General features: G+C 43.4%; 3 protein-coding genes across 4 annotated transcripts in view; all 3 read right to left on the bottom strand.

Annotated features, from left to right (window-relative positions):
* LOC120058233 (protein TANC1-like) overlaps positions 1-5,714 on the bottom strand; it is a 279,176-nt gene extending 273,462 nt beyond the window's left edge. Inside the window, exon 1 of the mRNA XM_039006740.1 lies at positions 5,627-5,714. The gene's annotated coding sequence lies outside the window, so the exon portion shown is untranslated. The remainder of the gene's footprint in view (positions 1-5,626) is intronic.
* A 2,266-nt stretch (positions 5,715-7,980) lies between these two features.
* LOC120057855 (death-associated protein-like 1-A) lies at positions 7,981-10,491 on the bottom strand. The gene is made up of 4 exons (XM_039006322.1): positions 10,208-10,491; positions 9,009-9,108; positions 8,764-8,827; positions 7,981-8,548 (listed from the first exon to the last, which is right to left on the bottom strand). Exons 1-4 carry the CDS (start codon positions 10,272-10,274, stop codon positions 8,423-8,425), a joined length of 357 nt encoding a protein of 118 aa, XP_038862250.1. The 5' UTR covers positions 10,275-10,491; the 3' UTR covers positions 7,981-8,422.
* A 768-nt stretch (positions 10,492-11,259) lies between these two features.
* LOC120058232 (plakophilin-4-like) overlaps positions 11,260-27,852 on the bottom strand; it is a 118,345-nt gene continuing 101,752 nt past the window's right edge. For both annotated transcript variants that reach the window (XM_039006737.1, XM_039006738.1), the window contains exons 14-22: positions 21,434-21,628; positions 20,467-20,640; positions 19,874-20,024; positions 18,868-19,060; positions 18,335-18,419; positions 14,173-14,290; positions 13,811-13,942; positions 12,969-13,042; positions 11,260-12,251 (exon numbers count right to left, since the gene is read on the bottom strand). In XM_039006737.1, the coding sequence (XP_038862665.1) occupies positions 11,997-12,251; positions 12,969-13,042; positions 13,811-13,942; positions 14,173-14,290; positions 18,335-18,419; positions 18,868-19,060; positions 19,874-20,024; positions 20,467-20,640; positions 21,434-21,628 (1,377 nt within the window). In that variant the 3' untranslated portion in view covers positions 11,260-11,996. The remainder of the gene's footprint in view (positions 12,252-12,968; positions 13,043-13,810; positions 13,943-14,172; positions 14,291-18,334; positions 18,420-18,867; positions 19,061-19,873; positions 20,025-20,466; positions 20,641-21,433; positions 21,629-27,852) is intronic.

Raw genomic sequence — 27,852 nt, 5'->3', positions numbered from 1 at the left:
AGGAAGACCGTCATGAAAATAAAAATAAACGTTTAAAACAAAAAATAATAATACTTATTTTATTTTTAAACAGTTGACTGAAGACGGGATTTGTGCGGACATGTATTATTTATTACATTGTTAGCCCAGAAAATCTTAAGCGTTATTACATACAGCCGGGAAAAACTATTGGATATCAGAGCGGTCAACTTATCAGCACTACGACCAGGAATACGACTTTCCTGAAGCGGACCCTTTCTTCATACCAACCAGGTCATTTGAACTGATCCCAGAGGCCAACCCAAAACAACGCCGCCGGAGGAGAGGGAGTCAGAGAGGTCTTCTAGTCAGACTTAGGAGGCGCGCACACCCCCAACGCTTCCGAGTATATTACTCGCTAATGTCCAATCCCTAGATAACAAAGTTGACAAAATCAGGGCAAGAATTGCTTTCCAGAGAAACATTAGGGATTGTAACATTCTCTGTTTCATGGAAACAAGGCTCTGTCGGGATATGCTGTCGGAATCGGTACAGCCACCTGGATTCTCAGTGCATCGCGCCGAAAGGAATAAACATCTCTCTGAAAAGAAGAAGGGCGGGGGTGTATTTTCATAATTAACGACTCATGGTGTAATTGTAACAACATACAGGAACTCAAGTCCTTTTGTTCACCTGACCTAGAATTCCTCACAATCAAATGCTGACCGCATTATCTCCCAAGATAATTATCTTCGGTTATTGTCACAGCAGTGTATATCCCCCCTCAAGCCGATACCAACGATGGCCCTCAAGGAACTTCACTGGACTTTATGCAAACTGGAAACCATGAGGCTGCATTTATTGTAGCTGGGGATTTTAACAAAGTAAATTTGAGGAAAAGGTTACTTAAATTCTATGAACATATTGACTGTAGCACTCACACAGGAAAAACACTGGTCCATTGTTAGTCTAACTTCTGGGATGCATACAAGGGCCTCCCCCACCCTCCTTTTGGCAAATCTGACTACGACTCCATTTTGCTCCTCCCTTCCTATAGGCAGAAACTCAAACAGGAAGCACCCGTGCTAAAGACTATTCAACACTGGTCTGATCAATCGGAATCCACGCTTTAAGGTTGTTTTGATCACGCGGACTGATATATGTTCCGGGTAGCCTCTGAGAATAATATGTACAGTGTACACCGAAATGGTCACTGAGTTTATCAAGAAGTGTATAGGAGATGTTGTACAAACTGTGACTATTAAAACCTACCCTAACCATAAACTGTGGATAGATGGCAGCATTCGCGCAAAACTGAAAGCATGAACCACTGCATTTAAACATGGCAAGGTGAAGGGAATATGGCAGAATACAAACTGAGTAGTCGTTCCCTCTGCAAGAAAAGCAAACAGGCAAAACGTCAATATCGAGACAAAGTGGAGTCGCAATTCAACGGCTCAGACATGAGACGTATGTGGCAGGGTTTACAGACAATCAGGGACTACAAAAGGAAAACCAGCCACGTCGCGGACACCCACATCTTGCTGCCAGACAAGGTAAACACGTTCTTTGCCCGCTTTGAGGATAACAGTGCCACCGACGCGGCCAGCTACCAAGGACTGTGGGCTCTCCTTCTCCGTGGCCGACGTGAATAAGACATTTAAACGTGTTAACCCTCGCAAGGCTGCCGGCCCAGGCGGCATCCCTAGCCGCGTCCTAAGAGCATGTGCAGACCAGCTGGCTGGTGTGTTTACGGACATATTCAATCTCTCCCTATCCCAGTCTGCTGTCCCCACATGTTTCAAAATGGCCACCATTGTTTCTGTACCCAAGAACGCAAAGGTAACTGAACTAAATGACTATCACCCTGTAGCACTCACTTCTGTCATCATGAAGTGCTTTGAGAGACTAGTCAAGGATCATATCACCTCCACCTTGCCTGTCACCCTAGACCAACTTCAATTTGTTTACCGCCCCAATAGGTCCACAGATGATGCAATCGCCATCACACTGCCCTATCCCATCTGGACAAGAGGAATACCTATGTAAGAATGCTGTTCATTGACTACAGCTCAGCATTCAACACCACAGTACCCTCCAAGCTCATCATTAAGCTTGAGGCTCTGGATCTCAACCCCGCCCTGTGCAATTGGGTCCTGAACTTCCTGACGGGCCGCCCCCAGGTGGTGAAGGTTGGAAACAACATCTCTACTTCGCTCATCATCAACACTGGGGCCCCACAAGGGTGCGTGCTCAGCCCCCTCCTGTACTCCCTGTTCATCCATGACTGCGTGGCCATGCACGCCTCCAACTCAATCATTAAGTTTGCAGACGACACAACAGTATTAATGTGTATTACCAACAACGACGAGACAGCCTACAGGGAGGAGGTGAAGACTCTCAGAATGTGGTGTCAGGAAAATAACCTCTCACTCAACGTCAACAAAACAAAGGGGATGATCGTAGACTTCAGGAAACAGCAGAAGGAGCACCTCCCTATCCACAATGACGGGAGAGTAGTGGAGGTGAAAAGTTGTAAGTTCCTCGGGGGTACACATCACTGACAAACTGAAATGGTCCAGCCACACAGACAGTGCCTCTTCAACCTCAGGCTTGTCACCTAAAACCCTGACAAACTTTTACAATTGAGAGAATCCTGTCGGGCTGCATCACCGCCTGGTACGGCAACTGCACCACCCACAACCGCAGGACTCTCCAGAGGTGTTGTAGTCTGCACAACGCATCATCTGGGGAAAACTACCTGCCCTCCAGGACACCTACAGCACCCGATGTCACCGGAAGGCCAAAAAGATCATCAAGGACAACAACCACCCGAGCCACTGCCTGTTCACCCCGCTATCATCCAGATGGTGAGGTCAGTACAGGTGCATCAAAGCTGGGACCAAGAGACTGAAAAACAGCTTCTATCTCAAGGCCATCAGACTGTTAAACAGCCATCACCAGCACAGAGAGGCTGCTGCCTATATACAGACTTAAAATCATTGGCCACTTTAATAAATAATACTAGTCACTTTAATAATGCCACTTTAACAATGTTTACATATCTTGCATTACTCATCTCATATGTACAGTTTATACTGTATTCTATACTATCTATTGCATCTTAGCCTATGCCGCTCTGACATTGCTCATCCATATATTTATACATTCAAATAAATATATAGGCTCAAGCATTTCACTACACTCACAATAACATCTGCTAACCATGTGTATGTGACCAATAAAATTTGAAACAAGCTAGGTGTTGTAGCAAACGAGTCTTTGGTTGCCTAGGCAACACCCCCCACAATGCAGCAGCAGCACACACAGAAATAGAATGAATAGAACTGGCTTGGAACCTGCAACCCTGGTAATTTAACTGGTAAACTCATGGGTACACTCGCAGTGAGAGGAGAAAATGTGCTATTCTAACAGTTATTATGGAGACTGCGGTCATTTGGCTGACCGTCAACCAAAATTCCATGACCATCACAGCCCTAGTGTCAACCCATATCTTTACACCAGCATTAGCGCACAACCAGATTCACGGAGAATCCTTCCAATAACATTTCGTTTTATAAAACCAACTCACACGGAGAGCTCTGAAAACAAACAGCACACACTTTCCCTGTTTTTACCACACAAAACAATTCTGGTGAAGAATTTTCTGGTAATGAGGGTCCATAAAAACCCAATTAAACTCTTCATGTCAGTAGACATTCAATATTGCTCCTTATTACTGGAATAATGTGCCACATTATGTGGTAGAATAATTTGATACATAATGTGGACAGTGTTTGGACATCCTGGCCTGAACACTGTCAGGTCAGTGGCTCCATTGACTGTCTCCTCACCCCCAAATTGTCTCCTTGGTTCCAGCACCTGTTACTGGGCAACTGGCTATGAACCATGGGAACCAGGTTCTCTACTGTGACTACAGACCTCCTCGGCACTTTAAAGGCTACATACAGTAACTTTGCAAATGACTTACAACATTTGTTTTCTTCAGATAAACTATTATGACAGTGCACACTTCAGTCCAGTCATCACAAGCAAGCACCTGTCAGCTGCAGTCAGTCAGTCACCTGTTGTGGAGCTGGAAATATTTTTAAGCTTAGATGTCATGATTGTGAAATGGATAATAGGCTAACTCTGAAGGTTATGGATATGGAAATGTTTAATAGAGAAGAGACAAGCTTTTATCTTATCATATGTAAGGTCAACTGAACTGTAGTGACTATGTAGGACACAACAACAAAATGGTTTGAATTCATCTGAACTTTGTGTCAGACTCAAAGCACTTTCCAGGTAGCCTACCATCACAAAGTTCAGCGAGGACATGCTATGTTCATTCAATTAATCTGCCCCTTTTCATCAAAATGGAAACGGACCTTTCAGCATGAAGAACTTTTCAGAAAGAACTACAGTAACTTTTTAAAGCATCTGAGGTTTACATGAGTTCCAAAAAGCAAGGAAGTGTCTTATGTAAACACAGAACAAACTTACTTCAACATGACTCAAACCAAGGGTGAGCAAGTATACTGCATATGGGTTGGGTCTTGAATTCAAAACCACCACATCATATACATTTCAAGCATCAAACAAGACCACATTACTATGTAATAAACTATTTCTGATCCATTAAAAACAGGATATCATTTCAGCACTTAACATTACAGAATATAATAAAGTGCAATAGCATTGTTAATGGTATGGTAACTAGTTAGTTTCTCACAATAAACACGGGAATACACCACATCAACCTACTTGGTTTTATTATAGAGGGGTAACAACACAAGAACAATATAGTAAAATGGAAGGGTTTGCGGATAGGGTTAAAAGGGGGTGGGATACCTGTTATTCTAGCTACTATGGCACACAGTGTGTGGTGTTTTACCTGGAAAAAAATATAATTAGCCTATACTGTACTTAAATTAATTGGTATCTGGCCAAATAATGTTTACGTTGTGTGTAACTAACGTGTTACTATACCATTACCATGTTATTCATAGTAGTAGCAAAGCAAACAGCTTTTTTTTTGTCTCTTGTAGGAATGCATTGCAGACAGTTTACACATTTCCCAAGCACGCCAAAATGAGCGGCAGTTTCAGCGTGAGACTATAAAATCAAATAAGGCCAACAGGATTTAGTTCAGCGAGGTTCTGAGTGGCCTGATAACAGCGACAAAACCTGACAAGTTGCACAGCTAAAGTTTTTGAACATAAGTTTAAGTTATGGTTGGACTCAATAGAAATGTCTAAAGATTTTAGTTAAGACTTGACAGCTTGACTTAAAGCTCGAGCTGTCAATGAGCGCACTTTCACAAGAACCCTCTACTTTGCTCAACAAATAACTGATTTTAAAGTGAGGCCCTATCGCTCACTATTAAACACACTTCCCGTATAATAGCAATAGACATGTTTATTTAACGTTCTGTTTCTTTCTCCAATGTGAACTCACAGCGCTTCCAGTCATTCACGTTCCAACGTATTCATCCTCCTTGCTAGCTCTTCCTCCACTAGACAGCCGGAGAAAAGCCGAAACTAAACTCTCCAAATAGCTAGCTAAGTTAGGCTACTTTCTCTCCTCAAACCTAACTAAACACAGTCCAAGCTGTACTTGATAGTTCTCTAAAGACGAACACACTGAACTTAAGTCAAATATTTACCTGGTAAATGTCATGGATATCTCAGTAGGAAAAGTTTTTCAACAGCTTATCTCCACATGAATCCTTTGATGGACCAAAGGTACTGCGCGAGCTCCTCCCTCTCTCCATGAGGTCATTTATAACTTGGTCGTGCGCGCAACTGCGCATCAACTGCAGTGCACGGTACTGGTAACCATGCAGACCAACATGCGTAGTGCATGCCTAATGTGCATAATCTTCATTAATCAAAGTACAGTAGTGATGCGCATTAATTATGTGGGCAAAACTACAAAGCCCTTTGTTGTTGTTTTGTTGTTGTTACGTTTATTCCATGTAGGCCGATATTACATTTGCGAAACGTATTTGATGTGGTGTAAAATTACTTGCTGAACGAAGATTACTGGATTAGTGTTTCATTGAGTGATATTTAATGTGAAGTAAAGTACAAGTGCCTTAGGCTTGCTCTTTATACCATTATAGTCAGGTGTATGGCGACACCGTGAGGCACAAACTGCTATCTCAATCAACTGTCTTTTCAAGTACTTTCAATTTTCGGGATGGAAGTGACCGGTCTGAAATAAAAAATGTGCAACTTTTAAAACATTTTTATGTGGAAGCTCCCGAGTGGCACATTAGTCTAAGGCACTGCATCTCATTGCTAGAGGCGTCACTACAGACACCCTGGTTCGAATCCAGGCTGCATCACATCCGGCTGTGATTGGGAGTCCCATAGGGCGGCGCACAATTGGCCCAGCTGCGTCATTGTAAATAATAATTTGTTCTTAACTGACTTGCCTTGTTAAATAAAGGTTAAATACAACAACAAAATGTATTCCCACTTCCTTGTCCCACCCATACACGTGGCCCTCCTGGTGTAAAAACTTAAGTAAAATATACAAGGACTAACAACCACAGAAGTAGCCTGTACACCACAATGGATACTACAACTTATATTAGGCATTGGTTTTCATATTGTTTATAACAACGTCGTTCCTATAATTATTTTCTTGAGCAGAAATGTTTTAAAATATAACAGAATATGATTAAGAAACAGCACATATTTTGGTTACCTCTCTCCTCAACTCCTCCTCCCCTGCGTGAGGCAGGGTTATTGTTGGACTCGTGTTTTCTCAGCAGTACAGCAGATGTCATAGAAGCAATCAACCCTGTCAGATGGCTGGGAAGTCATTGGCAGGGAAATGCACCGTCTGTCTGCAGCTCAGCAGACCACCAACCACTCCATCCCTCAGCTAGAGACTGAGGCCTCAGAATTACATGCACAGATGGTACCAAAGGCTTGAGTGAACATTGAGCACCACAGAGCTTTAGGTGTGCATGGTATCTCAATGTTATAAATATGTTGTCTATCCTCCAGTCTCCTTGTTATGAATGCACAGGTAACTAGCCCGAATCCCAACGGATCAAAAAGCCTCATAGGCTGAAGGAGAGAACAAAGCGAGTGCCTTCTCATATTCTGTCCAACCTCACCAGCTGCTGGAATAGAATCCAGCTAAGACTGCCAATTGATGTAAAAACATTTGTTTCCTGCGTTATGCTACTACTGGCTACCGCCATCTTGCAAAATGACAGGTTAGTATGGCCTAGTATTTCCCAGTGTGCCATAAAAGGCTTTTACTGGCACTGACTTCTTTGCCACAAAGACAGGCAACAAAAGATGAAATAAGCTAGGAGCCTGAAAAGTGAACCCCAAATGAACATTTGTGATGAGTGGGGCACTACTCAGGTTTGTCAGACAAAGTGTCCCCAGATACTGTTGGCTCTGGCAGAAGTACACTCAATTCAGTGCTTGGCTGGGTTCATCCTCACAACAGGGGATCTTTTGTGAGGGCTCTATAAGAGTGGGGGGGGGGGGGGGGGGGGGGGGGTAGGTCTACACATGCAGAGAACTTCCCCCCCCAAAGAGGCAGAGTTCAAAGACACTCTGCTGTGGGTTAGTTTCTGTGGAAACACCAGGACACTGGCATACTGCTGGCAGAGTGTCACCGAGACATACCACGGTGCGTTTCACTCTTGGGAAATACTGCATAGTACTATAATTATGAAATGGTGTAGTGATGTAAAATATGCATGTGGAAGAGCAGTTCCCATCAATATAATAGACAAGCAAGCCAGAAAATACCTCACGACAGGGGAAAGGACTCAGACCCTGGTTTTCCTAGGTGTAAACATCCATGGTAAAGCTTAAAAAAAGCAACGAAAATTTCCATCTCCTTCAAGCTAACAGGAGTTAGTTGTCACCACCCTCTGGTCATTACAAAATTTGCAGTATGAAAAAGCAACACTTTCAACTGAACAATTCATTAATTGTATTTTATTTAATCTAGAAGTAACCATAAAAAACAAAGGACAAAATGTTTAATGCCATGCAGTTTTTTTTTATTCAAGCTTTTCACTATGAAAACATTCAATGACAAAAGTCAGTCATCCAGCTTATACCCACTTATGCAACATACCATTTCAAAAATGCCCACCATGTGTGCCTTTAGTTCACTTAGGGTTACAGGATGTCTCATTCGTAAAAATAAAAAAAATGTAAAGGCACAGTAAGTGCTGGTTTGGAGTAAGCTGAAAACCCACCATAACCCTGCAAAGCTCCACTTTCTCACCTAAAAGTAGCAAAGTTACAAATTGCAACTAATTAACAGCCGAATTGATTCTACATTAAATCAAGAAAGTTAAACATTAAAGTATTTTCTGATGTCTCATGTCGGTCCCCTCATGCATATAACTAACACATCCTGTTGGTCTTTCACAGGCGACTTCACATTTCCCCTCAGGCAACTTCAACACGTTGCTTCAGAACTTTTTCGGTTGCTGGATGCAGAAGCTGGACTTGAAAGCTGGCGAGTGTGCCTTCTCCATAGCAGGTCTGAGTCTGCTGTGTTTCACACTTACTGGGGTCTCTGGGAAGTCATGTCCCAACTGAAACAATGAGGACATTTTATAAAATCATGGCTTAACAAGCAATCCGGAGGAGACCATTTTACTATGCCAATCTGAAGAAGCTAGGCTACGAGTAAAGTGTTGAGACTTGCATTAAAATTACGAATGAAGACACTCCCCCCACATCTAAACCTGCTTTTTGGCCAACCCTTGTGGGACTGATGCAGCCATCATTTTAAGTCAGATATCCTTACCTTGTCAAGTGTTCCTGACATCAAGACACTGATTTGCTGCATTCTGCTGGAGGTGGCTGCAGATCTAGAACAGTATTACATGTTTAACGACAAACATTGCAGTTAAGTGTTTTCCTGACGCATTCTCAATGTAAAAAAAAACATTTGTAAATGACGAGACCCTGTATTTGGGAGTATTGGGTCCTTGTCATTTGGCACCAAATAGAATAAAATACTTAAACAGAGATGGGCTACCTGAACTGTACCTGGGTTTGGGAACTTTGTGTTCCCTCTCTGGGTTCACATGGTGGGTGGCATGACTCTCCTCACAGCTTTTCTTGACCACTCGTTTCCCCCCAGCCTTCACTGTGGTGCCAGAGCGGAACCGTTTAAAATAGGGGAAAATAAATTAATTACATACTCATTCTTTGCAAATCCAGAATTTAATGCCATTTGGAAAGTTATACAACTTCCTGCACTTGGTCATGAAGGAGTTAAAACTATTCAGAGTTACTGTAAGACAAAACCAAACAACTTCAGGTTATAATGTCTTGGAATTTTGCCATTATACAATGAGACTTTGGGAGTGTCAGTGTTGGGAGAAGAAAGTTGGCAGTGAGAATAGAGATCAGCCTTGTTGTTTCTTTTCCATAGACTTGCTGTAGGCAGGTTTAATCAAAATAGTCTACTTTACCCACATCCTGTCAAAACAAAAAGTGCTTTGATGTTCTAGAATACCACCAAACAACGTGTAGCTCAGAAATAATTACATTTGTACTGTGCAAAGAATCTCTTTCAGGGGCCGGTATCAAGCGGGGCAGAACTGATCCAATTTTTTTTTAAATCACTCCTACGGCCCCATAATTTATTTTCTGCGACATCTGCATGTCACACCAGAACAGTATGCAATAGGCATATCGTAGGCCAGGTCCAAAACCAAAGATTTGTGGAAATGCAAACATCCCGTCAATTAGCATTTTAATAATAGTTTGAGTGGGACTATTTGTACTCAAAATCCCCATACATAAGCAAAAATCTGCAGAGGACATTCACTTAACTATATGAACAGTGTTGGCCTGTCCCTTTTAGAGCACAGAATGTACCATGTTTGCACAATAAGCTATGCACCGATTCAATTTTCTTCACGCATCGTAACGAAAAAAATATCATAGTAGCAGTAATGGGGGCATTTAGAACTACTTTAGTTTTAACTCGTTTACCACCTACGCACTTGAGATTTGAGCGTGCGTTCCAACATTGTCGTCTACCAATGTGTTTACAAGATTGTAACAATGTTTGCATGCGACAACAAGATCAGGCCTATATTGTAAATGCACTGAATGTAAACCACACTTACCGCCTCGAAAAAGCAAACAAGACATTACATCGAACACATTTTTGGACAAAGAAAATATGCACAACTTGACGCAAATGACGAATTAATTTGAATAAGTCACCACCATACCTGCTGGAGGATGGCCAGCCTTCAATTCGGGACTCTCTCTCACTCCAGATTTAGATAGTTGCACCATTCTCGACTTCTGAACAACAATAACAGAACACAAAGTACCACAACGCCCACTTTATACTGCTGAAAGGAAAATGACTTAGTTTACGCAGGAAGCGAGCATCAGCAGCATGTGGCTGCAGCACACTCATTTATTCCACGAGTGAACCAGAAATATGGAGTGAACAGTTTCAACAATTTGCATGTTCTATCCATTCAGTGTATAGATCTGTGCATGGTGCTCATTGAGGATGTTCATAATCTAATCCTACTTCTTATCTACCAATTCTGTCATTTATTCAACACCATTGCCTAGTTCAAAAACAACCTCCAGCCACGCCCCTTTTGTTTTCAGATCTGAATATAAGCGGAATAGATGTAAGCAATATGGTGATGGTAGTGTGAATTTACACATCACTATCTGACTTTTTAAAGATCTGTACATTATGAAAGACCAAGAGTACAGGGAGGGGCTAGAGATATTTTCATAAACTCATCTCTCATTTATCTTAGTGATAAATGCGTGATATTTATGTAATAAATTGTTTAAAACATTTTGAAAATAAAACTTGATGTCCTGAAGAAAAAAAACAATGCCTCCACTATCGGTCTTTTTGTCACTTCTAACAACTTTCAAAGTGTATCTGGAAAGGTCTTTAGTCTGTTTATGAAATAGGAGGAAAATTGTCTGGTCATTCTATCATGTTGGTGTATATCCCAAATGACACCATATTCTTTATATAGTGCACTACTTTTGACAAAGGCCCATAGTGCACTACATTTGACTAGAGACCTATGTAAAGAATAGGGTGCCATTTTATTAGGGACGTATCGTTGTCTTTTTTTTACTGAAATAATTGGATGTATGCAAAGAGGAGAGGATGAGGAAGCATAGTTAGGGAGGAGTTGTAAGAGCTCTTCATGGACCAAATGTTCACATTTATTTCTGTTGGTTGTTGTGCACAGAAAATGTCAGCGAACTATTGATGAAAGATCCAGGACAGAGAATGGAAAAATAAAGAGAATATCTTTCAGTCACAAAAATGTCTGCAATTACACAATTAATTTAAAAAACAAAAGTGAACTTTTATTATCGTTGCATGTTTGTGTTATGATGCCATCTTTCCCCCCTCCCTTTATTTCTTCATATATTTATAGATCTATAATATAGATTTGACATGGCACACCTCTTTACCAGTGCTGATGAACGTAAACCAGGTGGCATTTTTTCTGTATTTACAATAAAATGAAGGAAATGTACAAGACTCCATGGCATACACAATCTCAACATTAAGAACAAATACAATTTGATCCCTCTGTACAAACTAACATCTTTAGGTTACTATATATTTTTTTTACAGATATGAGTTCATGATCCATTTTGCCTAAGAACATACACATTCCCCCTTCTGACTCTTTACCGCAAACCTTTCGTCACATAACCCACACCTTCACCATGCTACCACAGCTACAGGTTTCCAAAAGAAAAACTAACATCTAGACAGAGCAGGACAACACTCACGATAATGTCCAGTGCCGCCCGCCCCGAACACACCCACTGCTCTTCTTTAAAAATAAAAATAAACACATTCCTTGGTTTCCTTCTTTCTTTGGTTAACATTCCATTTCTCCATCTGCCATCTGCCATCGCATCGATCTCCACATTCAAATCCATATTTTCAAAAACAAACATACAAGTAAAAGTTTATGGAAGAGTTCATCTGTCAGGGTTTCCAAGATGGAGTCCCTATACCCAGGAATCTGGCGAACCTGGGTACTGATCCGCCCTGTAGGAAGGCCTCCGGGTGGTGGAGTAAAAGTCCACGTAGTTCGTGGTGGATTTGAGTCCGTGACCGTGCGACTTTGAGCTGTAGTCTGCCGTGGGGGGAAAGCTGACTACTTCCTCCACGTAGGGGTCATCGTAGCCGTGTGGAGACTGCAGGTACATTCTGTAGGTGTCGTAGTTCCGCCTGCTCGGCTCCTCGGTGTAGTACATCTGCTGCTGTGGAGACAAGAGAAGCAACACAATCAGATCGGTCTATGTCAAATACAGGAAAATATCTACTTTCAACTGTCTGATGGGAGAAAAGGATGATAAATAGTTTGTTGATTCAAACGTATTACAACTTTGTGTATCAAAATTCACGCTGTATGGCTGAACAAAGTTGGTTGTAATGAGTGGTGGCTCTTTAAAATCGGAGGAAGTGCTCCAAGTAATGGCTGGAAAAGAATGAATATTATCAAACATCAAAGAAATGGCTTCCGTGCGTTTGAAACCATTCCATTAACGCCATCACAGCCATTATTATGAGACGTCCTTCCTTCACTAGCCTCCTTTGGGTGTAATATCCTGACTGTCTATTTCCTGTCTAGTCAGAGACGGGTAGAGGGAGGAAAGGAGGGCACAAAGCTCCCTTCTCTTGGGTGTTATCCGAGTAGGCACACAGGGACGTGTCCACACTGTGACAGGTGCCTGAGACGCACCCACTGCCGCCCAGCCCATTCCTATTACAGCAGTCACATTCACTCTCGCTCACACAATGACTGATGTGTTGGATGTCTCCCAACTCCCTCATTCACCCACACTGTAATACGTGTCAGTCTCCTTCCATTAGTGTAGCGGAGCGAACCAGCCGCCTGCACGGCCAAGTTGATAGCGCAGGGAAAGATGGAGATGTTCGACCAAAAGGGATTGATTTAGAGTCTGTAGTGAATTTACCTGTGCTCTTCTGGGGTCCTCTCTTGTCGGCGAGGAGTAGGACCCGATATAATATGGTGACGGCTTTCCAGACCCTGGAAGAGAAATTATCAAGATAACGGTATAACTTAAAATTGCCATGAACATAAATGTTGTTACCGTACAATATTACTCCAGGGAGTGTTGCTGGGTAGCCAGGCAGAAGGTTAGGCAGGGAGGCTGCAGCTTCCCCAGCTCTGTTTACTCTGCCGTCTCAGCACCCCATTGAGGGCTCTCCATCTGGCAGCGGCCATTGTTAGTTGCCCTGAGGAAGAGTAGGGCACTTCCCAAATGGCACCCTTTTCCATATATAGTGCACTACTTTAGACCAGGGCTCTGGTCAAAAGTAGTGCACTATATAGGGAATAGGGTGCCATTTGGGAAGTATCCCAACTCTTCCTCAGGGCAACTAACAATGACCGCTTTGTAGTGGCTGCTGAGCCGAGTTGCTCACAATGCGGGCGGACCAACCACTATATTGCTCAGCAGACCCACTTAAACGCAACAAAGAGGCTCAAGTGCTCTTTTGAACTACCGACCGTCTAAGAGCCTCCAGCTCCCAATAAGGATGATAAGAAACAGGGAGGTAGGGGATAGCTAGCGGAGAGCTAGGGGAAATCTAGGGGAGAGGGGGCATGGCATGCGATTCCTGGGAGTGGTGAGATGGATTACGCCCTACATAGAGGCAGAAAGGCCCTAGGGGATACTTTGATCACGGTCTGGTGCACATGGCTGATATGTTTTCAATCAAATTCCAACGTCTCAACCGATACACTGTTTTTATGGGCGATTTTTGTGTGATAATTCTCTATGCTCATGTTTACCTGTATATTGGTATTTATGTACATTGTTGTCCCCTTGGTTTTTATAAAATTGCATAGTTGACTGTGCCCTGTGATAATCAGAACGGTGTTCTTTGATTCCCAGCATTGCAGGAGAGGAGGTTGCACTGCCAGCTGTGGAGAACACAACATGGAGGTCAAAACAACGAAACGTTGAATTGAAACGCATTCGTGTCCTTATCTAGGGCTACGTCCCCAACGGCTCCTCATTTCCTATCTAGTGCATTACTTTTGAAAAGAGCCCTGTTGGCCCTGGTCAAAAGTAGTGCACTAGGCCCCCTAGGGAATAGATTGCCATTTGGGACGTAGCCTAGGTGAATGATCGTCTACGTAGCTAGGCTGACCTGACTGGTTGACCGGTGACATCTGTATGGTGCTGGTAGGGAGGGTGGGCTGAGACTTGAATCTGTCGCGCTCTAGAGTAGACACGGGCGTGATGAAGTGGTGTTGGTTCCATCCGTCCTGAAGACCAGCAGAGAAAGGAAACGGTGTTAGTATGAGCCACAGAGACCTGGGGTGCGTCACAATCATATTTCCTTTCTCCTGAAGTGTATACTCCTTCACTACATCCTACAAACCTAAAAGCATTGGGCTAATGGAAGTTTCCATCATATTTCTTACAGTAATTTCCTTTAAATGAAGGGAAGTGAACAAATCGAATAGAAATGTAATGGTTGCATACACATATTTAGCAGACGTTATTGTGGGTGTAGTGAAATGCTTGTGTTCCTAGGTCCAACAGTGCAATAATATCTAACAATTCACAACAATATATACACATCTAAAAGTAAAAGAATGGAATCAAGAAATACAGAAATATTAAGACGAGCAATGTCAGAGTTCGGATAATTTATTTATATATTATCCGATATTTTATCCGATATATCCGATATTATCCGATATATATATATATATATATATATAAAAACACACACACAGTGCATTCGGAAAGTATTCAGACTTATTCCAGATTTTGTTACATTACAGCCTTATTCTAAAATTGATTAAATTATATTTTTCCCCGCGATCTACACACAATACCCCATAATGACAAATCAAAAACAAGTTCAGAAATTTGGGCAAATTCTTCTTTTTTTTTAAGAAACAGAAATACCTTATTTAGATAAGTATTCAGACCCTTTGCTATGAGACTTGAAATTAAGCTCAAGTGCATCCTGTTTCCATTGATCATCCTTGAGATGTTTCTACAACATGATTGGAGTCCACCTGTCGAACATTCAATTGATTGGACATGATTTGGAAAGGCACACACCTGTCTATATAAGGTCCCACAGTTGACAGTGCATGTCAGAGCAAAAACCAAGCCGTGAGGTCGAAGGAATTGTCCGTAGAGCTCCGAGACAGGATTATGACGAGGCACAGATCTGGGGAAGGGTACCAAAACTTTTCTGCAGCATTGAATGCGCCCAAGAACATAGTGGCCTCCATCATTGTTAAATGGAAGAAGTTTGGAACCACCACGACTCTTCCGAGAGCTGGCCGCCCGGCCAAACTTAGCTATCGGTGTAGAAAGGCCTTGGTCAGGGAGGTGACCAAAAACCCGATGGTCACTGACAGTGCTCCAGAGTTCCTCTGTGGAGATGGGAGAACCTCCCAGAAGGACAAACATCTCTGCAGCACTCCACCAATCAGGCCTATATGGTAGACGAAAGCCACTTCTCAGTAAAAGGCACCTGACAGCCCGCTTGGAGTTTGCCAAAAGGCACCTAAAGGACTCTCAGACCATGATAAACAAGATTCTCTGGTCTGATGAAACCAAGATTGAACTCTTTGGCCTGAATGCCAACTGGAGGAAACCTGGCACCATCCCTACGGTGAAGCATGGTGGTGGCAGCATCATGCTGTTGGGATGTTTTCCAGCGGCAGGGACTGGGAGACTAGTCAGGATCGAGGGAAATATGAACAGAGCAAAGTACAGAGAGATCCTTGATGAAAACCTGCTCCATAGCGCTCAGGACCTCAGACTGTGGTGAAGGTTCACCTTCCAACAGGACAACGACCCTAAGCACACAGCCAAGACAACGCAGGAGTGGCTTCAGGACAAGCCACTGAATGTCCTTAAGTGGCCCAGCCAGAGCCCTCACTTTAACCCAATCGAACATCTCTGGAAAGACCTGAAAATAGCTGTGCAGCGACACTCCCCATCCAACCTGACAGAGCTTGAGAGGATCTGCAGAAAAGAATGGGAGAAACTCTCCAAATACAGGTGTGCCAAGCTTGTAGCGTCATACCCAAGAAGACTCGAGGCTGTAATCGCTGCCAAAGGTGCTTCAACAAAGTACTGAGTACATTACATAAAAATAAAAATAAAATAAAACATGGGCTATTGTGCGTAGATTAATGAGGAAAAATGTTAATGTAATCAATTTTAGAATAAGGCGGTAACGTTAGAAACAGTGGAAAAAGTGTAGGGGTCTGAAAACTTTCCGAATGCACTGTATACTGTACAGTATGTGATTGGACGTATAGACATTATGGACAGTATGTGAATAGAATATGTAGTATTTCTGTAGAATACGTAGGATAGAATAGTATATGCACAGCAATAGTTGAATAGGATGGCATTGACTAGAATACAGTATTATACATATGAAATGTAATGTAAACATTATTAAAGTGACCAGTGTTCCATGTCTATGTACAGTTGAAGTCGGAAGTTTACATACACTTAGGTTGGAGTCATTAAAACTCGTTTTTCAATGACTCCACACATTCCTTGATAACAAACTATAGTTTTGGCAAGTCGGTTAGGACATCTACTTTGTGCATGACACAAGTAAATTGTTCCAACAATTGTTTACAAACAAATTATTTAACTTATAATTCACTGTTTTACATTTCCAGTGGGTCAGAAGTTTACATACACTAAGTTGACTGTGCCTTTGAACAGCTTGGAAAATTCCAGAAAAATTACATCATGGCTTTAGAAGCTTCTGATACGCTAATTGACATAATTTGAGTCAATTGGAGATGTACCTGTGGATGTATTTCAAGGCCTACTTTCAAACTCAGTGCCTTTGCTTGACATCATGGGAAAATCAAAAGAAATCAGCCAAGACCTCAGAAATTGCAGACCCCCACAAGTCTGGTTCATCTTTGGGAGAAATTTCCAAATGCGTGAAGGTACCACGTTCATCTGTACAAACAATAGTACGCAAGTATAAACACCATGGGACCAAGCAGCTGTCATACCGCTCAGGAAGGAGACGCGTTCTGTCTCCTAGAGATGAACATGCTTTGGTGCGAAAAGTGCAAATCAATCTCAGAACAGCAGCAAAGGACCTTGTGAAGATGCTGGAGGATACAGGTACAAAAGTATCTATATCCACAGTAAAACAAGTCCTATATCGACATAACCTGAAAGGCCACTCAGCAAGGAAGAAGCCACTGCTCCAAAACCGCCATAAAAAAGACAGACTACGGTTTGCAACTGCACATGGGGACAAAGATCGTACTTTTTGGAGAAATGTCCTCTGGTCTGATGAAACAAAACTAAAACTGTTAAGCCATAATGACCATCGTTATGTTTGGAGGAAAAGGGGGATGCTTGCAAGCCGAAGAACACCATCCCAACCATTTAGCACGGGGATGGCAGCATCATGTTGTGGGGGTGCTTTGCTGCAGGAGGGACTGGTGCACTTCACAAAAAAATTGCTTCATGAGGCAGGAAAATTATGTAGATATGTTGAAGCAACATCTCAAGACATCAGTCAGGAAGTTAAAGCTTAGTCGCAAATGGGTCTTCCAAATGGACAATGACCCCAAGCACACTTCCAAAGTTGTGGCAAAAATGGCTTAAGGACAACAAAGTCAAGGTATTGGAGTAGCCATCACAAAGCCCCGACCTCAATCCTATAGAAAATGTGTGGGCAGAACTGAAAAAGCGTGTGTGTGCAAGGAGGCCTACAAACGTGACTCAGTTACACCAGCTCTGTCACGAGGAATGGGCCAAAATTCACCCAACTTATTGTGGGAAGCTTGTGGAAGGCTACCCAACATGTTTGACCCAAGTTAAACAATTTAAAGGCAATGCTACCAAATACTAATTGAGTGTATGTAAACGTCTTACCCATTGGGAATGTGATGAAAGAAATAAAAGCTGAAAGAAATAATTCTCTATTATTCTGACATTTCACATTCTTAAAATAAAGTGGTGATCCTAACTGACCTAAAACAGGGAATTTCTACTAGGATTAAATGTCAGGAATTGTGAAAAACTGAGTTTAAATGTATTTGGCTAAGGTGTATGTAAACTTCCAACTTCAACTGTACATAGGGCAGCATCCTCTAAGGTACAGGGTTCAGTAACCGGGTGGTGGCTGGATAGTGACAGTGACTAAGTTCAGGGCTGGGTAATGGGTGGAGGCCGGTTAGTGAAGGCTATTTAACAGTCTGATGTGCACACTTTGGCAGGAAGGAGAGATCATTGGGACGTAGCCCTACTTGTAGTTGGCCTCCTCATCCAAACCCTAGTCATTCTCTTACCTTCTTATAGATAGTTCTCAGGTCTCTGTACTGCCAGAGTGTGTTGAGGACCTGAGCGGCAGCTTTCACCACCTTCATGGAGTACCTTTTAGGGACAGAGAGACACGCGTCACTACACATTACCACTGAAAATTTATGACCACGGCCTCTTAGGAATCGGTGGCAAAAACATGACATATTGCATGTTTCTGTGGTAGAAAAATGTGTCTACACTCAACTGTCCTCACAACGCTCGCGTTTAGATCATTCTGAGGTGTAACCTCAGGACATATGAACCCAGAGTTTCCTTGTGGAAGCCCAATTTGTCTCTTGTTAGACTCTCCACGTGCATCCCAAATGACACCCTATTCTGTATAGAGTATCATGCACTACGTTTGACCAGACCCTCTGTTCCTTGTATGTTTTTTCCCCCTTCCCATAATGCTCTGATCAAAGGTAATGCACTATAAAAGAGAATCCGGTGCCATTTAGGACGCAATGCAGACTCGGTCTTAGAAGCAGCCGAAGGCAGTCTTTCTCCCCCTTTCCCTTACCTCTCTCCCCTGCCCTTGGTGATGTTGAACAGCTTCTCGATGCCGCCCGTGTCGGCCAGTGCCTTGGCGTTCTCCATGTTCTTGCTGGTGACCTCGTGCAGGGTGCAGCAGATGGCCGCCACCGTCTCGTCAGAGAGCAGGGTAGTGTCGCCCCCAGGGAGACGGTTCACCAGGTCCCTCATCGCATACTTCCCTGGGAGGGAGGAAAGGAGGGAGGAAAGAGAGAGGGAAGGAGGTAGAGAAGGCAGGAAGGAGAGAGGGATAAAGTACTGCTTATGTACTGTACTTGTAACTTCCTTAATATATTGACCATCTAGATTATGACAAGGTTTCTTTATAAGCTGATTCTATTTGTCATCCTCACCTTCATATACATTATGTTCCATTTGATATTTTTTTGCTGCAAATAATTAATCTAGCTACACCTTCAACTAAAACGCCACAGAGAGAGAAAGACATTCATTGGATTTGTGTCCTACGTAATGTATTTGTACAGCAGATTCCTTTCTCTAGGGCCGGCGGGCCTAGAGTACACAGTGTACTTTTTACATTGCGGATGCTACGTGAGTTCAGCTTGAGTTGTACTTCCACAGCCTACCATGTGGCTTTCAATAGTGCTAGTAGCCCCCCAAGGGTCTACCCCTACAGATCCTACAAACCCTTGTCCCCCCCCCCACCTCTAATTTCCCATCATCCCTTGCATTTTTCATACTCTGTAATGCTGCATAGCACATGTAGGTAAACCAGTATATAGTGTTGGTCTTTTTTAATTTGCTCTGTGCTTGTGTAGCACATGTGCATAGCCTACTGTACTGGTGGGTTGCGTTCCCCCCCTACTACATTGCAGATGCAATGGTTGTGCGCCACGTCATCGACTGCACAGTCGGGATCAAATTGTTATATTATATGATGTGGTGAGCAGATACGATAAACACCTATCCATGTGTTGTGAGACCTGGAACGTGGCCCGGGTCACCCCTTCACAGAGCCTGTGTTCGCTCCTCACCTATGAGCTCCTTGTTCCTGACGTCCAGGGCCATGTTCCTCAGGGCGGTGGCCACAGAGCAGACCACCCTGTCGTTGTCCATCCTCAGCAGCTCCACCAGGATGGGAAGACCCTTCTCCTTACGCACCGCCGCACGGATGTACGCCGCAAACTAGTACAGAGAAGACAGAGAGAGGACGTTTAAACTCTCCAACGCATCTCGACCCAAAAGTGTACACTTCAAGTTTCCAAGAAGGAAATGTATTTTGCAGCAATTAGCATACAGTACATAGAAGACTTAAAAACGTACATTGACTTCACCTATAAATGACAATTGACATTAGTTTTACTGGCATGCTTATGGAGCAGAGTTCCCATTTAAAAATGGTTGCCTTCACACATCTAAGAAACCATACCTGTTACACAGGGGGAAAATAACATTCAATAGAGCAGTGTTCCTGTCATATCCTCTCCTGGGTGCTGTGTTGCATGTGTCCCAAAATGGCACCCTATTCCCTATATAGCGCACTACTTCTGACCGGCCCTGGTCAGAAGTAGTGCGCTATATATAGAGAATAGGGTGCCATTCGGGATGCAATATGGGTACTATATACCTTCCAGTTCCCAGCAGACAGGTTCTGTAAGGAGCCCGCTGAGCCCTCCAGAGTGGCAGGGTTGGAGCTCTCGGCCAGCATGGTCAGGTAGGGCTTCACCACGGCTGGGTGCCACAACATCTCCGCCCCCTTGGGGGACTTGGAGAAGCCGGGGATGGGGCCCACTCCGTCCCACTGAGAACACATGATCACGACTAGAGGTTCTAATACAATGTTGACCATATACGATGACCGAGTACAGTGTTGAGATTCACTTTAGCTCAGGGGCTGTATGTGTCTCAGAGTAGGAGTGCTGATCTAGGATCAGTTGAGCCTTTTTTAAGATCAGAATTAAAAATATTATATGGACAGGAGATACCTGGTCCTAGATCAGCACTCCTGCTCTGAGACGTTTTGTGAATATGGGCTCCTAGAAGAGTATTAAAGGAATAGTTCACTCCAAAATCAAAGTCTGTCAGATGTGGTCTACTGAGTCCACGTCCCACGCCATCTGTTGTGTAGATCCAGCGATACGACGACTCAATCCCAAATGATTTGGAAAGACAGGCAGACTCCGTCTGATTCCGTCATGTTAGACACAACAGAAGGCGTGGAACGTAGACTCATCTCGCTACTAGACTACTGTTGATTTTAAAAAAAATATATATATATGTATACACATACATACATACATACATACATATACACACACGTTTGACAAACATTTGGAGTGAACATTCACATTAAAGCCTGGAAAGTGACATTTACACCACTCAGTGATGAGGTGTCATTCCAGAGCTCGCCTGGAGTGAACATTCACTTTGGAGACCTAGGAAGTGATATTTCCACCACTCAGATAGAAGTTGTGTCTGAAATGGCACCCTATTCCCTATATAGTGCACTGCACTAGGGGCACTGGTCAAAAAGAAGGTGCACTACATAGGGTGCCGTTTGAGACTTAACCGGCGTTCTTATTCCCCAAGCTTACCTGGTCTTCCTGGGAGCCCTTTTTCTTCTTCTTCTTCTTCTTCCGGCCCCAGCAGCTGGATTCCACGTCCTTACTGGGAGACTCACTGCCCAGTAGACCGTCCAGCTCCTGGGCTCCCTGAAACCTTGACGGGGGCATCTCCAGCTCCAGGCGATACGATAGGTTCCTCAGAGTGCAAATACAGTTCTCCACAATCTAGAGAGAGAGAGAGGGAGGAGAGGCGGGGAGTCCTGTTAATCATTGAATGTTATTTTATTTATTTCATTTATTTAATATGTTTCTATACGACTGTGCAGTAACACTTTCCATGCCAATAAAGCCTTTTGAATTTGAGAGAGAATAGAGATGTGAGAGTGAGAGAGAATAGAGAGATAGACAGTGTGAGAGAGAATAGAGAGAATAGAGAGAGAGAATAGAGATCGAGACCGAGTGAGAGAGAGAGAACATTCTGAGAGAGAAGTCATGCAGAAGAAAGGCTCCTGACTTGTTATAACTTTTTGGTTGTTAATGTGCAAGATTGACACGAATAAATTAGTAAAAAATTTATAGGTAATCAAATTGTACAACTGAAGATCAACACAGGAAGAGAAGATTGTTCTTTTAACTCACTCTCTGTCAATCTTCATCGTGGTAGCTAGCCAAATTCAAATCTGTCAGCTAGCTTACCGTCTAGCTCTAACTGTTTACTGGTGGTAACCATAGCAACATGGCCACTAAGGCAGCGCTAGCAGCAACAGCAGCAGAAACTGAGAGACGCCCCCCCCCCCCCCCTTTTTTTGTTGAATACCCAGCAGAAATCAAATCAGAGAAGGGAAGAATCCATTTTAAACACAGAATTCTGAGGGAGAACCCATAAACTTGTTTGCCGACTGCTCACAAAACAGGACTGTTACAAGCCTGTTATTTTACACAGACCACACTACTTACTGCCTGGCATACAGTTGTAACCAGGCATTTCAGCTATACCACAAAGAAAGGCATCTGCAAGGGAAGGCAAATCCACATTTTTGAGGACAGCGATAAGGACCAGGAAAACAGGTTTCTGACGGTAAACATGTACCAGAACGGCACTGTCATGGTCCAGGGCAGTGAGGTTGCACTCAGCTCTTTTGTGCAGGACTTCCCCCACACTAAGGAAGATAGCGGAAAGCAAAAAAGACAAGGACAGCACACCGACCTCTCCCCTCACCTCAGGCACCCCAACAGCAGAACCATCCTCCCCCTGCCTGCCTACAACCACCAGAGACAAGACCACATTACCATCAGACTGCTGAGAGACAGGCTGGCTCTGTTAGAAGTATGGGTTACTGAGCTGAAGGAGCAGCCCCCCAGCTACACCACCACCAGCCCAGACACAGAGCTTCTACAGGACCAGAATAACCAGTGCATGACCCAGCTGAAGAACTCTGTCCAGGAGCTGAGAGAGAGAGCCTTACCACAGCGCTTGAGGTAAAGGCCACCATGAGGAGAGAGCTGGTGCAGGTAAAGGAGGAGATGGCAAAGGAGTTGTCTGTCATCAAGAGGGTGCTGCAGCACAGAGAGCAGACTGCAGAGACTCCTAGAGAGAAGCTGCAGCCCCTCACCACCCCACCTTTACCCACAACCCCCCGACCCCCCCATACCGACACCACTTTACCCACACCCCCAGTCAACAAGGAGGCTCACATAGGGACACCTACTACAGAGAGAAGCTCTCCGGCCCCCCCTGACACACCCCTCCATGTACACAGGCCCTGTGTACCCCAGACCCAGACCGTAAACGCACTAATCTGGTAAAACCCACTGAGGTGGCCATCCTCATTGACTCAAATGGGAAATTCATCCAAGAAGATAAACTCTTCCCCCAAAACAAGGTGTGCAAAATATGGTGCCCAAAAACACAGGATGCACTCCACATCCTGTCCCAGCCTGACTTTGTCTCTGGGTGGCACACCAGGCCACATTATTATTCACACCAGCACCAACAACCTGCGAGAGGAGCAGGAGAGAGTAGGCAGCCTGGTCAACAGAGTAGCAGAGGGCCTCTGAGCGGTTCCCCAACTCCTACATCACCATCTCCACTCTACTGCCCCGCAAAGACTTTCATTCCCGCACCATTCAGAAAATCAACGCTGACATCACCAGAGGGTGTGGCCTACTCCCGAACGTACACGTTGCTCACCACCCAACAATCACCCCAGAGCATCTGCACGACCACTCCCACCTGAGGAAGCAGACAGTAGGGATGTTTGCCAAGTCTCTAAAGGATGTGGCACTTGGTAGACAAACACCCCATGCCCCACTGGACAGAGGACCACCCAGAGACCCCTACCAGACCACTGCACCACCAAGGAGCCCCAGGCCCCTTCAACGCCACACCAGACCCAGCGCACCCCACAGGCCCCACCCACCACCAGAGCATCACCACTTCCATCAGCTTAGCCAGACCGGACCCAGCCTACTACCCCACACCAGACCACCACCTCTACCAGACCAGAGAGGAAGCCCCCCGGCCCAGAACTGGTCCTCCTCCACTCCACAGGGCCCAACAGCAGGACCAGCGCAGCTACGCAGAGGTCGTCAGAGGACAGGAGAACCCTGTAGGATTAAGTGAGATTAAACAGCTCCTCCAATACATCTGCACTAAACACACACACATACACACACCTATTGTACTAGAATTGACTTGTTCAATGAATAGGAATATTTATATAACAGAAAAAATGTTAGCTGTTATCCTGTTTATCTCACTCTTAACAACTTATTAGTTACTGTATTTCTGACTGCTATTCTTTCTTTTTGCAACATGAAATCACTATAGTTAGCATGAAACATTCAAGGCCTAAACTCATCAACCTTTGGACTGAAGAGTTTAGCACTGGAGTTCAACAAAAATGACATCATCATTCTGCAGGAGACATGGTGTAAGGCTTACATTGTCACTCACTGTCCCACAGGCTACAGAGAGGTAATTGTGCCATCACAGAAACACAGCTCTGTCAATAGAGGCAGAGACTCTGGAGGACTGATCATTTGATACAAATCTGAACTACAAAATCTAATTGATCCCCTCAAAATTGGTAAATATCACATTTGGTTAAAACTGAAAAAATAACTTGTACTGACAGAAAAACGTGTTCCTTTGCGCAATATATATCCCCCCCCACTTAGAATTCCCATATTACTCAGAGGAGATCTTCCCCATCCTTGAGGAAGAGACGGAGCCATTTCCAGGCCCAGGGAAATGTGCTCATCTGTGGGGACACAAATGCGCGCACAGGAACACTACCTGATCTAACGAGCACACAAGGGGACAGCTTTATTACAGGCCATACTGTTTCTAACTGTCTTAATCTCCCCCACAGAAACAACAGTGACAGCACCATCAACAAAAACACAAGGGATCTGTTGCAGCTCTGTAGAAGCCTGGGTCTGTACTTTGTCAATGGTAGGTTACGGGGGGACTCTTTGGGGAGATTCACCTACTGCTCACCTCTTGGCCACAGTACAGTAGACTATATGATTACAGACATTGACCCTTTCTTTCTCAGCTCATTCACTGTCAAGCCTCTAACACCTCTGTCTGATCACAGCCAAATTACATTGTTCCTCAAAAGAACAGACATAGAAACAACCACACATTCACATCCCAGTAAGCTGTACAACATCAGACATTCATACAGAATGTCAGCACAGAAGAATACCAGAAGAATACCAGAAAGCAACCTGTAACCAAAATATCCCAACACTCGTAGATAACTTCCTGGATACCACATTCACTCACAGTAAAGAAGGCATCAATCTAGCAGTAAAAAACATCAACTATATATTCAGGCAAACGGCAAAAGAAGCACAATTGAAATTGATAAAAAACAAAACAAAAAAGATCACAGATGACAACTGGTTTGATGCAGATTGTAAAATTATAAGGGGGAAAAAAACTTAGAACACTATCCAACCAAAAGCACAGAGACCCAAATAATGGTGAATTACGTCTTCATTACTGTGAGACTTTAACCTGGGGAAGGTTTTCTGTAGTATTATAAATATAAGAGTTCTAAACTTCCTTAATAAGCACAATGTCTTGAGTAAAATCCAAATTGTATTTATACCAAAACATTGCAGGAATGATCATATTTACACCCTGCACACCCTGATAGATAAACAAGTCCACCAAAATAATACCAAAATATACGCTTGCTTTATCGACTTCCAAAAAGCATTTGATTCTATTTGGCATTCAGGACTGTTCTACAAAGTTATTGAAAGTGGTGTAGGGTGTAAAACATATGACATAATTAAATCAATGTATACTGGCAATACGTGCAGCATTAAAATTGGCAAGAAAAGAACAGAATTCTTTAAACAGGGGCGGGGCCTTCGTCAGGGTTGCAATCTGAGCCCTGCACTCTTCAATATTTACATCAACGAATTGGCCACTATTCTAGAAAAATCCTCAGCCCCTGGTGTTAGTCTCCACAATTCAGAAGTTAAATGCCTACTCTTCGCAGATGACCTATGCCTGCTGTCATCCACAGTACATGGCCTACAGCCGAGCCTAGACCTGCTAGAACAATACTGCCAGACCTGGGCCCTGGCAGTAAACCCCAAAAAGACTAAAATAATGATTTTCCAGAGAAGATCCAGATCTCAGGGAATTAGACCAAAGTTCTCAATTGGTTCAAAATATATAGGAGTACTACACACACTACAATTACTTAGGTTTAAAAATAAGCTCAACTGGACACCTTAATGAGGCAGTGAATGAACTGAGAGAAGGCACACAGGGCATTCTACGCCATTAAAAAGCAAATTCAAATACCTATTCAAATTTGGCTAAAACGAATTGAATATGTCATTGAACAAATTGCACTTTATGGCAGCGAGGTGTGGTGTCCACTTGCAAAACAAGATTTCATCATATGGGACAAACACCCCATTGAAACCCTGCATGCTGAGTTCTGTAAGATTCTCCTACATGTCCAGAAGAAAACTACAAACAATGCATGCAGGGCAGAATTAGGCCAATATCCACTAATAATAAAAACTGAAAAAAGAGCAATTAAGTTTTGGAAACATCTAAAATACAGTGACCACCTCTCATATCATTACCAAGCCCTGCAATGCCAAGAGCTGAGCAAAGAAAAGAGTCCCCTCATCCAGCTGGTCCTGGGGCTGAGTTCACAAACCTGTTCTACTAACACACTGAAGCCTCAGGACCAGAACATCCAATCAATCAGGATAAACCAAATTACAACTCAGTCAAACCTAAACTATATTGCTTATTGGGAAACACAAGCAGAAACACAAAGCAAAATGCAGTGCTATCTGGCCCTAAATCGACAGTACACTGTGGCGAAATATTTGACCATGGTTACTGATCAAAACCTTAGAAAAACCTTGACAAAGTACAGGCTCAGTGAGCGCAGCCTTGCCATTGAGAAGGGTAGACACAGGAAAACCTGGCTCCCTGTAAAGCAAAGGCTGTGCAACCACTGCACAACAGCAGAACCTGAGACGGAGCTGCATTTCCTGACAAAATGTAAAAAATATAAAACAATTAGAGAGTGTCATTTCCCCAAATTTGAAACCCTTATTCAAGGTTTCAAAGACCTCTCTGATGAGAGTAGGCTACCCGTCCTGTTGGGGGAGGATGCAGAGAGCTGTGGGTTGGCAACGCACTACATTGCTGCATGCCATAAGTTGAGGGACTGACAGTGTCTGACAGACCAATCAACCTGCACATGTACTCTACTGTATGCTTATTGTTATTGTTGAATGTATGGTTATTTTGACACTGTTGTTACTGTTGTCCTGTTGACAATTTTGATTCTCATTTTTAAAAATTATATTGTAAATATCCAAAATAAGCTTTGGCAAAATGTACATTGTTATGTCATGCCAATAAAGCAAATTGAATTGAATGGAATAGAGATAGAGTGAGAGAGAGAGAGAGTGAGAGAGAGGTGAGAGAGAGAGAGCGAGAATAGAGTGAGAGCGAGAATAGAGTAAGAGAGAGAAAGAGAGCGACAGAGAGAGAGAAGGGGGAGGGGAGAGATCTCAATCAGCACACTATACAGCATAAGAGGTTTGTTCCAGTGAAATAGTGATCAATAAGCCAGGAAAGCCTCTCTTGTGAGTGAGTGAGTGAGTGAGTGAGTGAGTGAGTGAGTGAGTGAGTGAGTGAGTGAGTGAGTGAGTGAGTGAGTGAGTGAGTGAGTGAGTGAGTGAGTGAGTGAGTGAGTAAGATGTCCAGGCCTGGTGTTATCTGTAGCAGTGTAAATTAATTAGGTATGAGAGCCACACTGTGTTAACAGATTAAAGTGTCTCCACTTAGAAAGGGAGATCTGGGCTCTGACAAATGGGTTTAATTCTTTACTGTTTGATGCCCATTCAGTGGTATTTGTTCAGTAGATCACTGTGGTAATAAATGCACAGTG

Source organism: Salvelinus namaycush, chromosome 13 (genome assembly GCF_016432855.1).
Source record: "Salvelinus namaycush isolate Seneca chromosome 13, SaNama_1.0, whole genome shotgun sequence".
NCBI lineage: Eukaryota > Metazoa > Chordata > Actinopteri > Salmoniformes > Salmonidae > Salvelinus > Salvelinus namaycush.
Note: the sequence above shows the minus strand (reverse complement) of the source record. Positions and strands in the feature narration are given on the sequence as shown.